Below are 14,582 nucleotides of genomic sequence, written 5' to 3' on the forward strand. Positions count from 1 at the left end.
ATATATATAAAAGTTAACGACGTCAAACATTTAGAGAGAAGCATCCAACCAGTTTGAACTGAGTACCAATACAGTACATGTTAACTTGAAATCTGGAAAAGCATGGGAGGATCAAATTCGATGTATTACAAGGAGCACATGAAGGCCAAGGAGGCAGCTATTCCCTTAACCAATATTTTGCTGAACTGCACAATTTTCATTGGATTAAGATATATACATCCAGAAAATTTCGATTGCCATTGATATGGTGATAAAAGATGTAAGGTGATGATGTCAACACGACAGAAGGTGTAAGTTGATGATGTCATACTCATACATCTGGGGTTAGGAAACTTTGGTGCTTGCTATACAAATAAGGAATCAAATTGAGAGCACTAATTTTGGTTTTTTTCGATGGACTGCAAATGTGGCGGCTCTCCGAACTCTATATGATCGTTCCTATTGCCGGACGCGTGCCAACATTTTCGTGATCTCACTTGTCATCATTCACATTCTTCTGATGAACAGCACAGTAAAATGCAATACAGAGCAGGTTAGCAATCTTAGAATGATGGCCCAAATGCATTCTTTCAGGCCAAACAGAGTTTACACCTCCTTGCAAAGGCACTCCACTTCTCTGAATGTTAAAAGGCAAAGCTTGTCAGACATGTCAGTAGTAGAATTTTTCGATTGCTTCCTGGAACTTTCTGAACAGACTTAGGAGAGTAAAGAACTCGAACAGAAGCAACTGCAATTATAAACAGTATTTAAGTTAATGACCCATATTTACAACCGAGTTATATTATGCTGTTTCTCAGCTGTGAATTTTGAACTAACCGACTTAGAATTCAGCACAAATATCTGTGAGGAATTATTTTTTTTAGGGGCAAAACATGTAATTCACTAAAAAATAATAAGGTGCAAAATATGGCGGTTTAGAGTTCTGACAATTTCGATGGAAAAGAACGATTCAGGAAAAAAAACAATAACATAAACAATACTATTGGAGCGATCTCTTTTATTGCATGTTTGCACCCGTACCTAAAGATTGAAGTCAGATTAGTTAAAACTAACTACAAAAAAGCTTTCTGATTGCTTAGCTTTATTCAGCAGAACAGGATAGTCATGGTTGAATGAGACAAGGGAAACAAAGGAGTTATATAGTCAATATAACTCACTGTAATTATACCTCTATCCCCATTTGTAAAACATAGTCTCTCATCCAGTGACCGCTCATCATATTTCTCTCCTTGTCCTCTAATATCCTGAAACAAAATCATCACAAGATTCTAGCATTTGGCATTCAAACATGAACCACACAACTGAATGGACAAGACAAATGCTATTTCACATGACCTACAGACCTAGTATCAAAAAGCATGCTCTGATGATAATACAACAGGTTGAATCTATCATAAGTACCTTCAGTTTCTGGCACCCCTGTAGTTATTTCCGCTTCTTTGCATACAAACGATCTGACGAGCCAATCCTGGGGTCATCATTTATAATTTCCAGGGCTTCCAATTTATCTTCCTGAATGACAAAGAAGACACCTAGGGTGGGGGAAGAGGAAGATGTGCAGCCATGGCCCATGGGTGATGACCATCTAGACCGGCCCTGATCCATCCAACACCAGGACACCAGGAGATAATTTTCCTGTTACTGGGATTTCTGCAGTTGATTATTTTTTTTTATGACCTAGAGATAATTGTTCACAAGCAACTGACAGGCTCGGTAACACTTCAACTGGAACAATATGTTCTCGGTACAACCAGATGTTTGAGGTGAACTTGAAGAAGGAAAAGGAAGAGAATACAATTCTAGAGGGCAGCTAAGGAATGGATCTTTTTTGACCCAGAAATATCAGCAGCGGCTCCTACTATAATCTTTTTCATCAGAAAGATAAGGTATTCACAGGAGATATGTACAAATAAGGAACGAAAAAGAAAGTTAAACTAAACAAAACAAAAAATTAAACATAGTTAGGTTGCCAAGCCATGATATAGGCAAAACTAAACTGTAATTTTTTTATCTACTTTTACAATCGCCAAGGTTCCAAGTCCTGCTGTAGTGCTGTTGCTACCTCTGTATTCTCTCCTTGGCTTGATTGGGTGCCGGCATGGGTGGTACTTGAAATGGCCCAGTCCCCAACAATCCCCCTTCCCTGAGTTTTGACTTGTCCTCAAGTCGATGGCAGCTAAAATTATGGAAATAGCTTACCATCTGAGCCCCCCATGGCACTTGTAGTTCTTGAGTGATCATGTCATTCTCATCCCCATTGCCTTGCACCGGCAAGAGTGATCTGATGGAACATTCTTCCATGCTGAAATTATATTCTTGATTAATTGCAATTTGCTTTGCTCCTTATGTTACCATTATCTAGGTTAATTGGCATCCCCTCCTTGCAGCCCTAGGTACCTTGAACATTGTTGACACCCAAGCTATTCTCATCAATATTAAGCCCATTTTCAATAGCCTCAATCAAAGTATTGTGCCTTCATATAAGTGTTGATTTGATGTTCAGCTGACTCATCATACCTGGATCTTGAATTTCTGTGGCACCACAGTTCTTGCTTTCTTGCCAACCTTCCACTCAAAACAATTTTACTTTCAGTATACAGTTACAATCAAAGCCCAGTTCATGCAGTGTAAAGATTCTCATGACAGTCCAGCTTCCAAGATTTTTCAAAATTCGACTGTTCCTTCCAAGCAAATAGACTAGTTGTCACTCCAATTTCCCAGCACTCACATTGCCCAAGCGGAGTCATAGTATTTTTAAAACATTCAGTCTAATGCCTTTCTGTAACCATCAACCAAGTGGGACTTATACTCGAATTGGCGGTGGACATGTTGGAGTCCATTAGTCCAGTATACTCTTGTCCAAGAGAAATTGAATGCAGGCGAAGGCATGTGCCATATCCCCCATTCTCTAACCACTCCACCTGACCAAGGTGACCATGGATTAACATCAAGGTGGGTTATATTCAGCACTAATTTCTTGTGATCTTGTCTTCATTTCACCAAACACTTGGTGGGCATCTATATGTCATGATCTATATCGGCGATTGTTCTATATGAGAAATTTTCTACAGATTAAACAAATGCTAGAATGACCTTGGATGCGGTCATCATGGTGCGGAAGACACTTGCATTGTCTCTTTTATTCAATCTTGAAGATGAAACTGTTGTAGTGCATGTTTTGTGAAAAATATGCTGTGTGCATTGATAATTTGTCGATTACTTGTTCCCATCTTAGTTAGGTATGCATTGTTAACCTTTTCTTACTTATTATTTGTAAGGGTATCAGTGGGCCGGCCCGCCAATCCATTTATAAGCGGATTGCTCACCAGGTTACCCACTTAATTGATCTATAAACGGATTCCCGAGCCGGCCCACTTGCACTCCTAACAATTTGCAGTGAATTGGTCATCATTGTGAACTTTTTATCACTACATATCATGGAAATCATGCCTTATTATGCACGTTACTATGTACATCTTCGGTGCCCTCGTCTTCTACTTCCTCCGTTTCACGATGTAAGACTTTTTAGTTTTGTCTAAATTCATATAGATGCTAATAAATCTAGACATATATATAAATTATATATATTCATTAATGGATGAATTTAGACAAGGTTAAAAAGTCTTACAATATAATATAAAATGGAGGTAGTAGTAACTAACAATCAAAAACAATTCTAGGCATAGCACTTAGTTAATAGCCTTGATATTTAGTTAAAGCTAGCAGTTGTTTCGATTACCCTCGATTATTCCATTTTGAATTCCGTTTTAGAATGAGTTCCATGCAATGCAACACAATATGCCATGGCCTTAAAAGAAGGATCCATGCTTCATCAAAATTCTCCCTGTATGAGTGATGAGCAGGGCCGTGTGGGTGCAGCTGAGTGTGGCTGGCTGTGCGCCTATGGGCTGCCTCTGTAATGTGCATAGGGCTAACCATTTACATGCAAAATAGGCCAAAAGGCCCATAAACATTAGCGTGGATGACTCGTTATTTTTAAATGTTTACATGAAACTAGGGCCGTGGATTCTTCGCTGGTGATTTTTCTACCTGTCCCCACCTCGAAATCCATAAAGGGAACTTGAGTCCTGACCCTATTGGGACCAGGGATGGCAATGGGTTAGATTTGGGGCGAGTTTTGTAAAAACTCACCCGTCATAAAACCTGTGACTATACCCGTCAATCTTCATGTGTGCAAAACTAAACCCGTACCTATACCCGTCGAGTACCCGAAACTCAATGGGTACCCACGGGTGAAACCATATCAAACAAAAAATATCTTAATCAAGACATCTCCATGAGTATATTAAGGTTATTCAATATTTAAATGCAGGGAATAAGCAAATAAATATATTTGATTGATTAATATAGTAACAAGAAAATAGAAAAGGTACAATAGTAACCAAGTAAAACTAAGCTCGACGAATTCTAACGTTCAGTCATCCAATCATATCGACACAAAGGATCAATTATGCATCAACAATATTCTCATACTCCCGGCTTATAAAACTGAATAATAAGCATGCTTCATATCAAATATTTCAAAGTGTCGCTATGATTTTTGGGGCCTCAATGGACACCAGTGGGTTAAATCTAAAACTCGTACCCAACTCATAGCTTCACGGGTACCCATCCCCATGAACCCATGGGTACAAATCTTTACTCATACCCGTACCCATTGGATACAAAACCCGTTGGGGCTCCGAACCCGTAGGTCCAATTGCCATCCCTAATTGGACGGGTGCCCAGTCTCGGTGGAGATATTGCCAAGACTAGTTGCGCGGTTGCGCTTCTAGGATGAGTTTGCTATAAAAAAATTACCTATTGATTATTATGCTGCTGCTGCAACAGTAGGGGAAACACACAATGACAGTAATAATAAAATGAAATTTGACATGGGCAACACATTTGATAAATACATTGATTGAGGATGTTAAAATAAGAAAAGAGCAATTGCAAATTTGTCATCGGTTTGAATCATTATTGTAAAACTGCTACTACGTACTAGAAAAGTATAAAATTACAACTAGACTGTCATTCGAGTGACTTCATTGCAATATGAAGAACCATTGGCAAATTTGCAAAAATCTTAATAAGAAACCTTATTTGAGAAATATGCTCATCAATCCATGTTTTTCAACTTGTATAGCCGTTCAATTGTGTAAATACGATCAACAAATATGATAGATTGATATATCTAAATTTGTACCCACCATTAAGTACAGGACTATAAATGTATTAGCAATATACATGTGCTAACGCTACAGTATCATAATATTTTCGTTCATACATTATTTAATTTCATTAGTTAAACTAATTTCCCAATATAGATCTAATTACACCTAAACTCGATTCAAATCATATATCGAACATACATGTGCTAAATATTTAATAACAAAAATCAAAGTATTAAGTAAAATTTATGTTTCAGACATTGCACAATTTTATCTATCCATATTCATATTCAACTAAATGAATTTTATGGCTATATGTGTATCATCTACCATGTTATTAAGGTATGTATACATTAAAGATATACTGAATATAAATCTTTTTAAAGACATACACATTGGTCGACCTTAATACAATGCAATTAGGATATATCTTCTAATTCATATAAAATAAAGTATGTAGGCAAATTTGTGCAATCTCAGTGAACACCATTTTTTTATCACAATCTAATAGGAATAAAAAAAATCTTATATATAATTAGTCATAAATCTTGCCAGTATGTATATATATAGCATAATTATAGGAGCTATATACTGTATAAATTTATATTTTATATTTTATATTTTATAGAAAGTTTCTAATATATTTTATCACTATATGGTAGATTAGATGATACATCCGCATATATTAAATAAATAATTTAATTTGGACCGAACAAGTTGTCTATTTATTTTATAAATGACTTATGATATTGTATATTTGCAATAAAATTTTAAAAAAAATACAAACAGTCAACTATAGGTCCGAAATTTAATGGCGCCTAAAAAATTAGACGGTGTAGTACAAATTACTACTGTGTCAAAAATAGCTCCCACAATTACTAATGAGTCAATCTGAACACACACATATTTCTAATTGAAATAATATATGTATGTATATATTACAAAATTTATTTTATACTCGTTTCTTTTTTATTTGACTTTATTTGACAGTATTGATTCATTCGTGTTGATATATACATTAAAAAACACCGTGTGAGTATTACAATATCACCGTGTGAAAAATATCTTTTGTTATTTATTATTATCAACTCGAACGTACATATAAATATTAATTATATATAAACATATAAATGATACATTAATATCCAGTCTATTTTTATTTAACGCCGTTGATTTAGGGTAAGGTTGACCATTCGTGTTGATATATATATTATTTATGATTTTGTTTCATTATTAGCAAATGAACTTTACGAATGACGCATAATATTCTATGTTTGTATAAAAACTTTAAAAAAGATGAACCATTAGACGAAGATTTGACCGAGATCTGACATGGTTATTACAACCTCATGTCTTTTTATGACACGTTGAATTTTGGATCTATATTTAACCGAGGTTTAATGTATTAAATTTGATGTATGGAGGATAGATGGAAAGACGCGTGATTTTAGAAGCCAGTAAATAGAAGGAGGGTAGATGGAACATGAACCGTTCGATTTGATGCAAATGATTTCAGCCGTTGGATTTGTCCAATAAGTAAATCAAGTTTGTGCACTATAGATAAATTTGATTTGATGTATGGAGGATAGATGTAAAGTGCGCGTGATTTTAGAAGCCGGTAAATAGAAGGAGGGTAGATCGAACGTGGACCGTCCGATTTGATGCAAATGATTTTAGCCGTTGGATTTGTCATATGAGTAAATCAAGTTTGTGTATTATAGGATAGAATAGATTTGATGTATGGATGATACCTAGAAAGTGTGCATCATTTTAGGAGTTGGTAAATAGGAGGGGTAGATGAAATGTGGACATCTTTGTTTGATGCAAATGATTTTAGCCGTTGGATTTGTCCCGTAAATAAATTAAGTTTATGCACTATAGATAGATAAATTAAACATATAATTACTTAAAATCTGAATTAGCAAATATCATCATGTTCATGTTGAGTAGTGATAAGTATATTTAGCAATACGGTTCTACCTAAATGTAGGGTGTCCAAACTATGAACGAATCAATGTTTGAAAACTAAATATTGAAATGTAAACCTTTTTCCGCCGATTCTCGTTGATTGCTTTCTTAATATTTTTTATAAAAATAAAGACCGAACTGTTTCATTTAGTATTATGAAAAAGTCTCATACATGCTGTTTCATTTGCAACTTATGTGTGAGTTTAGAAGTGAAAATTTTCACTGTGAGAAAAAAACTCAAAAAATGTAAGTATTTTTTGCATGCTATATACTCGAAATATTAAGCAACTCTCTTATTATCACTACCAAACTAAAGTAGTCCATCCGTCCTAAAATAAACCAATCTTTTACTTTTTTTTCTATAATATTTGATCGTACGTCTTATTAAAAAAGTTTTACGATTAATATTTTTATTTTTATTAGATGATAAATTATGAATAGTACTTTACGTGTGATTAATTTTTTTTAATTTCTTATTTTTTTTAAATAAGACGGATGATCAAGTGCTAGACAAAAAAAATCGAAAGTTTATTTTATTTAGGGATAGAGAAAGTATGTGGCATGTAAGATTAGGTTTTACCTATCATGGGCACGTTACACTACTGGATAACATATAAAAATTTTGAAATTTATTCAACTCGCTGCCACCTATTTAAGAGTGATAGATACTAGTCGCAGAATTTCATGATAAAAGTATTTCTTCGATGGCATTGCCTATTTTACCCAACATATAAATATACAGTACATGTAACAATACTCTCTCCCTCTTTTAAGTTATATAAGATATTTTGATGTATCTGTTAACCAATATATCTATACATTTGAGATATAGAAAAGATCAAAATATTTTATAATAATAAAAAAATTAAAGGGAAGAAAAGATTAAACAAAAGAAAAAAGATCTCCAACTACACGTGGGGCTATCTGCTGCCGCCTCTTCTGGACTCTAGAGAACTCTTCTCTTCTCTTCGTTCCAAAATTGTGTTTTTTTTTCTTTTCCCTTGCCCTTTCTCCACCTTGACCTGTGGTTGCCGCCGGCGCCGCGGCTGCCTGGGCACGAAGAAAAGTAGCTGCTCGCTTCGCGGAGGCTGGTGACCTACCTACTTGTCGCCGTCGTCGTCATCTCCGATGCATTCCACCCCACTGCTAGTCCGAGGAGGTAGGAGTTAGGACTAGTAACAAAGGCCGTATCTTTTGCCTTCCCTCTTCAGTCTTCCTCCTCCCCCTTCCTGTCGGTGGTTGGTTCCCAAAGGAGGCTACGGGTTCTTGGCTTGCTCCGTGTCGATCTTTCACTGGAAGAGAAGCTTTTGTTGGGGCTAATTCGTTGTTGGTTGTTGCGAGAGGCGTAGAGCAGTTGCGGTAAAATCGGTGGGGTTTGGTAGTTGGGGGGGTTCTTGATCTTGGATGCTGTGATTGTGTTGGTTGGAGGATCCCTAGCCTAATCGTTGGATTTCTGGGCAGGAACTCGATCTTTTGTCCCTGAAATTTCATTGCGATCTTTTTCTTTTGGGATATATATTTCAGTCTTTCTGTTCTTGGTATTTGAGTTTGTCCACCGTCAATTCTTATCTTGGAATTTCTCATAGGAACACCGAAAGATTCACTCTTCCAATTTGTTTTGTGATTGAGTTTCACTTCAGTCTCAATTAGTTCTTAGATACTGATCTCAATAAAATTAACTGTTGTTGCAACCTCTCTGAATAACCCAACGTTTTCTTTTTTTTGCAGGCCTTCAATTGTGCAGTGTCTCACTTGTGAACTCTGAAGCTCCACTAATGTGATGTCAATCGCGTGCTGCTTGCCGGTTGTCGAGTGCGTGTACTGCCTGGCGTGCGCACGGTGGGCGTGCCAGCACTGCTTCCACACCGGAGGATATGACAGTGAGACCTGGGGCCTTGCTTCACCAATTGAGTTTGAGCCGGTGCCGCGGCTATGCCGGTTAATTCTTGCGGTCTATGAGGAGGACCTTGAGCACCCACAGTGGGCTCCCCCAGGTGGCTATGGCATTGAGCCACGGTGGGTGGTGCACCGGAGGACATATGAGCACACCCGCGGACATGCCCCAACATACTTGGTGTATGTCGATCACCAGCATTCGGATGTCGTGCTTGCTGTTCGTGGGATGAACATGGTGAAGGAGAGTGACTATGCTGTGCTATTGGACAATTCGCTCGGCCAGAGGAGGTTTGACGGCGGCTATGTGCATAATGGCTTGCTCAAGGCTGCTGAATGGCTGTTTGATGCTGAGTGTGATGTGCTGAAGGATCTTCTGGAGAGGAATCCTAGTTACACACTCACCTTTGCAGGCCATTCTCTTGGTTCTGGTGTTGTAGCGATGCTTGCGCTGGTCGCCGTGCACAATAGGGATCGGCTGGGTGGTGTTGAGAGGAAGAGGATACGATGCTTTGCCATGGCACCTGCCAGGTGCATGTCACTCAATTTGGCGGTCCGTTATGCAGATGTCATTAACTCAGTTATTCTCCAGGTGAGAGTAATTCCACCATTACATATTGCCAACCTTTGTAAATTATATACCTTATTTGCATGTGCTTATGCATGGAATTTCCTAGCTAAATTTCATTTGGAGGTAAAACTGTCAGAAACACTCTACTGTTGACACCTACTTTGATAATTTGTTAGATCGACAGGTCCAACTGAAATCTGTTTTCTGATTCGTATTTTATTAGAACAGGATGATTTTCTGCCTCGCACAGATACTCCTTTGGAGGATGTATTCAAGTCACTTGTCTGGTAATGGAACTGTCTTATGTATAATGAACACCTAAACTCATGTTTGTAGAGATTTATGATCTCTTTAGTCTATCTTTTCAGGGTACCTGATGTAGTCCTTTGTGTACAGCTTGCCATGCCTTTTATGTGGAAGGTGTCTTATAGACACATGTATACCTGATAGTGCGATGTTGAGAGATCCAAGGCGTCTCTATGCACCAGGACGCCTTTACCATATTGTGGAAAGGAAGCCATTCAGGTACAACTTCCTGTCAGTCCTACTGGAATTTTGACATTTTGGTCCTTTTGAAAAACTTATTTTACAAATAGACCCCTAAAAAAACTTATTGCATAAATGAACTTTTTTGACCGCGCCAACGTCATTGGCGCCGTCGTTGTATAGGACGGCGCCAATGACACACGAACATAACATTGTCATTTGAAGGACTCCTATATAATGACGGCGCCAATGACGTCGACGCGGTCAAAAAGGTCTATTTATGCAATAAGTTTTTTTAGGGGTCTATTTGTAAAATAAGTTTTTCAAAAGGACCAAATGTAAAAATTGCAGGTCAGTCCTAACCATACAAGTAATTTTATTGTCTATTAACACAAGAGTAACCATACAAACAGCATTCCACATTGTATGCTTATATTTATCTTCATAAAATAATATAATATACTAACGGCAGTATGCAATTTAATGCTGAGAGGAAATAATTTTTACCTTTTTTGGTATCTATCTCAAGAATCAAGATAGAATAAATATTTCATTGAAATACTTGCTGATTACTGCAGATGTGGAAGATATCCCCCTATTGTGAGAACAGCTGTTCCGGTGGATGGGAGATTTGAGCACATTGTTCTCTCTTGCAACATGATTTCTGATCATGCTATTATCTGGATAGAAAGAGAAGCCCAAAGGGGACTAGATGTAAGTCTGAATTTATTGTCTCTTACCGAGTATTCTAACCAGTAGGGACATTTTCTTCTGGTCCGTGGAAGAATGGTAACTAACTATAATTCTATTACATCCACCCTGCAACAATGGCTGTCGTTATTTATTTCACAGATGTTCGACCTTAAAAAGGCTTTGAAACAAATAATGTTCGTATTCATCCGTGACACCATTTTCAGTATTAGTTCTTTTAATCATTAAGACAAAGATATTCTTCAGTTTTGTTTCAACTATAGGCTTTGTCATGAGCCTTCTTTACAATGCACAAATGACATGTAGACTAACAGTCGTGTCATTTCAGTTGATGCTGGAGAATGAGAGAACCATGAAGGCACCTGAGCTTCAAAGGATGGATAGTGAAATTGCGATTACGAGGGATCACGACGAGGAGCAGAAGGCAGCACTGAGGCGTGCGGTTGCTCTAGGAGTCGCGGATGTTAACGTGCCATCGACATATGGTACATTCAATGAAAATCTGACTCCTGAGGCTGATGAGGCTTCTCCAATATTGCCAGACAGTGGACGGCGAAGGATGGTCTGGGACGAGTGGATTGCAAGGATATTTGAAAAGGATGAATCTGGCAAAATGATTCCACGGACATGATTAATGATGTAGAACATGACATTATGCTTTTAAATTAGGAAAAAAAAGGTATTCAGGCAAATATAATCTGAGCCGATAGTTATTGGCGTTAGTTCATCTTCCTGCCTGTTCAAGTCTATTTTGGAAACCTTGAAATGGTGATGGAAGGAAATAGGAATTGTTGGTATAGCAATCATGTGAAATCTGATGCTGTCAACCACAGTAACAGGGCAATTCATCCAGTGGATCCAGTGGATCGGTAATCAACTGTCATAAACGCATCACTCATGGATTGTACAGGTCTTCCATGACATACCTCCAAAAGTCTCTTATTACCTTTTTTATTATAGGATTTTTTACTTGTCACTCCCACCGTTATCTTTTCACTTCCTTTTATGCTAATAAGCCAAAAATTTGAATTTTCAATCTTAGAAGTTGATTTTGAGATTTTTTTTCAACATACTATAAAAACATGTATATAAAAAGTTTATCTATAAATTATTTTCGTTTGTAAGTTATGTGGTTTGTTTCTCATATTAACCCTTATGGTCGTGGCTTGCACGGTTGTAAATAGGCAAAATTTGCTACAGGGCATTAAAAAAATGTGTAATTAGCCAGTGGACACTGTAAGTTCATAAATTTGCTGTAGGGCATCATAAAAATATGGTAATTAGCTATAGGGCACTCCGGTCAATTTTTTATTATTTTCAGAGTAAAAAAATTTAAAAATGACGAGATTGCCCTCAGTGGTACTGACTAGGTTAGATCGAACTAGATCCAATCGGTCTTGGCGCCGCACCACACCCGAACCCTGCAAGTGAGTAGGTGGCGACCTAGCTGCGGCAAGGGCGTATAACGGGTTGGCTAGGGGTGGACAGAAAGCTCGTGGCTCGTTAGCTTGCTCGACTAGTGACAAACTCGGCTCGGCTCGGCTCGTTTCATTTTTCTAACGAGCCGAGCTGGTATTTTAGCTCGTTAGACATAACGAGCCAGCTCAAGCTGGCTCGTGAGCTGCTCGCGAGCCTAACGAGCTAGATCAAAGACACAAGATTCACCTTTGTTCATTGATTTTACCCTGAAATACATGTGTTTAGTACTTTATATGTTCACTATGTGATTTGTTGGTTTAAACTTTAATATTTAAATACAATTTCATATGATTTGCATGTTTGAAATAAAAATTTGCTTGTATAACCTATTAAAAAATTATTTAGGTTAACTTTTTATGTATGGCTCACGAGCCTAACAAGCCAGCTCGAGCTTTATAACGAGCCGAGCCGAGCCGAGCTGGATTTTTAGCTCGTTACGATAACGAACCGAGCCGAGCCAGCTCGTTATCTTAACGAGCTGGACCGAACCGAGCCGAGCTAGCTCGTTATCCAGCCCTAGGGTTGGCTATCGAGGGCAATATCGTCATTTTTAAAATTTTTGACTCCAAAAATACTAAAAAATTGGCCGGAGTGCCCTATAGCTAATTACCACATTTTTGTGGTGTCCTGCAGCAAATTTGTGATCTTACGGTGTCCACCGGCTAATTACACGTTTTTTCGATGCCCTGTAGCAAATTTTGCCTTGTAAATAATATGGGAAAATGGCAAAATGGAAGGATATAGGTGAGAATTGATAAAGATAGCATTAACCTCACATATTCTAGATACTTAATATAGAAGCTAGGATGACATGTATTTGGTAACAAAGGGAGCACTATTTGGTTTTAAATGTAACCTATTAGACCATGTTTAAAGGTAGAGTCTACTATTGACTTTTACCTCATCCACGTCAGCAATACTAACGCATTTATAAGCGTATGTACAAATGTAGAGTTCGGTATGGTCTCTTCGACTCTAAGTTGGCGCCATGCATAACAACTGTTTTTCTTTCATTCTTTCTCTTTCGTTCATATCAGTAAATTTTCATACGTGACATTTAAAAGAGTTAGCTAATAAGCAACGTTATACATGTGTCCTTAGGGCATTTTCAGTGGTAGAGCCCATTATAGGCTCTATCTCAAGCCACATCAGTAGAAAAACTCCTCGTATAAAGTACAGTCTCTCAAACTAACTCTTCATAATTATGGACTAATTAATTTCTAATTAAAGTCAACACACGTATAAAACAATTTTTCTGGTTGTCTCCTCGTGTTTTATGTGTCAAGAGTCGATATTTTGCTAACTACATATAAAACAAACCATTTTCTCTCTTCTATCATCTTTTTTCCACGTCAGTGGACATGCAATAATACAAATGACAAAGAGCCCATTATACGTGCCCTTATAAGGAGACTAACAAAGAACCCATTATACGTGCCCTGATAAGGAGACTAAGGGTGGGTTTATTTTTTCTCTTTTCTAACTTCTACTAGAAGTTGCATTTTATCTCTCATGGTTCGAAATAAAAACTATAGTTTTGTATATTTTCTACCTAAAAATATAAACTTCTTACTACCAAGATGAATATTGAAAACTATGTTCTCCCGATCCTAATATCACTAAGCTGGCTATTCCTTGGCTAGTATGGCTAAAAAATATCTCTCCACATGATTATAAATATTTATCGTTTAAAACATACTCTATTAAACTTATAAAACATTGAGTATTACTCCCTCCGTTTATATTATAGTTATAAGTTACTTCAAGTTTATACTAAGTCAACCCTCTTCAAATTTAATTGAGGTTATATAAAAAATTACTAACACCTGCAACATCTAACAGGTTTCATAATCCATATATATAGTATATTTATTTTTTTTGGAATTGTTATTATATTTTGTAAACTTAGTCAAACTTTTGGTTTTGGATAAAATAAAAGTAACTTATAATATGAAATGATGGAGTACTAGTAGTTTCTTGAATGTTTAGTTTAAAATGAAAACATATGGACACATTTGCCTTCAAAAAATAATATAATAACATACTAAATTTATTAGATTTTATAAATTTACTGAGTGCTATGAGTTACAACAGAAAACAATTCGCGTCAGCTACAGCTCATGTCACGTAAATGATGCAGAATAACTTAAATATCATTATATGAGCATTAAACATAATATGGCGGGAGTTTGATAGAACTCCATATGCATTATTCCAACAAGGGTGACACTATAAACTGTACAAGACAAGTAAGAATCAAAGTGATACCGTAGCGATTTTTTTTTATTTTTTTAACCTTT

The 14,582-nt window shown here is 36.9% G+C and overlaps 1 protein-coding gene across 2 annotated transcripts; it reads left to right on the forward strand.

Annotated features, from left to right (window-relative positions):
• The first annotated feature begins 8,115 nt into the window (after positions 1-8,115).
• LOC102709009 lies at positions 8,116-11,533 on the forward strand. 2 transcript variants are annotated; one of them, XM_015839947.2, is made up of 6 exons: positions 8,116-8,501; positions 8,871-9,627; positions 9,835-9,893; positions 10,003-10,131; positions 10,671-10,806; positions 11,132-11,533. In XM_015839947.2, exons 2-6 carry the CDS (start codon positions 8,923-8,925, stop codon positions 11,432-11,434), a joined length of 1,332 nt encoding a protein of 443 aa, XP_015695433.1. In that variant the 5' UTR covers positions 8,116-8,501; positions 8,871-8,922; the 3' UTR covers positions 11,435-11,533. The 2 variants fall into 2 exon arrangements, with proteins under 2 accessions (XP_015695433.1, XP_015695432.1); XM_015839946.2 differs by having other exon boundaries at positions 8,116-8,301.
• The last annotated feature ends 3,049 nt before the right edge of the window (positions 11,534-14,582 follow it).

This window comes from Oryza brachyantha, chromosome 7, assembly GCF_000231095.2.
Source record: "Oryza brachyantha chromosome 7, ObraRS2, whole genome shotgun sequence".
Taxonomy (NCBI): Eukaryota; Viridiplantae; Streptophyta; class Magnoliopsida; order Poales; family Poaceae; genus Oryza; species Oryza brachyantha.

Bases quoted from the DNA above. Each gene is read 5' to 3' on its own strand.
- LOC102709009 (XM_015839947.2), top strand. From the start codon at position 8,923: ATGTCAATCGCGTGCTGCTTGCCGGTTGTCGAGTGCGTGTACTGCCTG. The intron at 9,628-9,834 runs GTGAGAGTAATT...TTATTAGAACAG, and splicing joins TTAACTCAGTTATTCTCCAG to GATGATTTTCTGCCTCGCAC. The intron at 9,894-10,002 runs GTAATGGAACTG...CTTTGTGTACAG, and splicing joins GTATTCAAGTCACTTGTCTG to CTTGCCATGCCTTTTATGTG.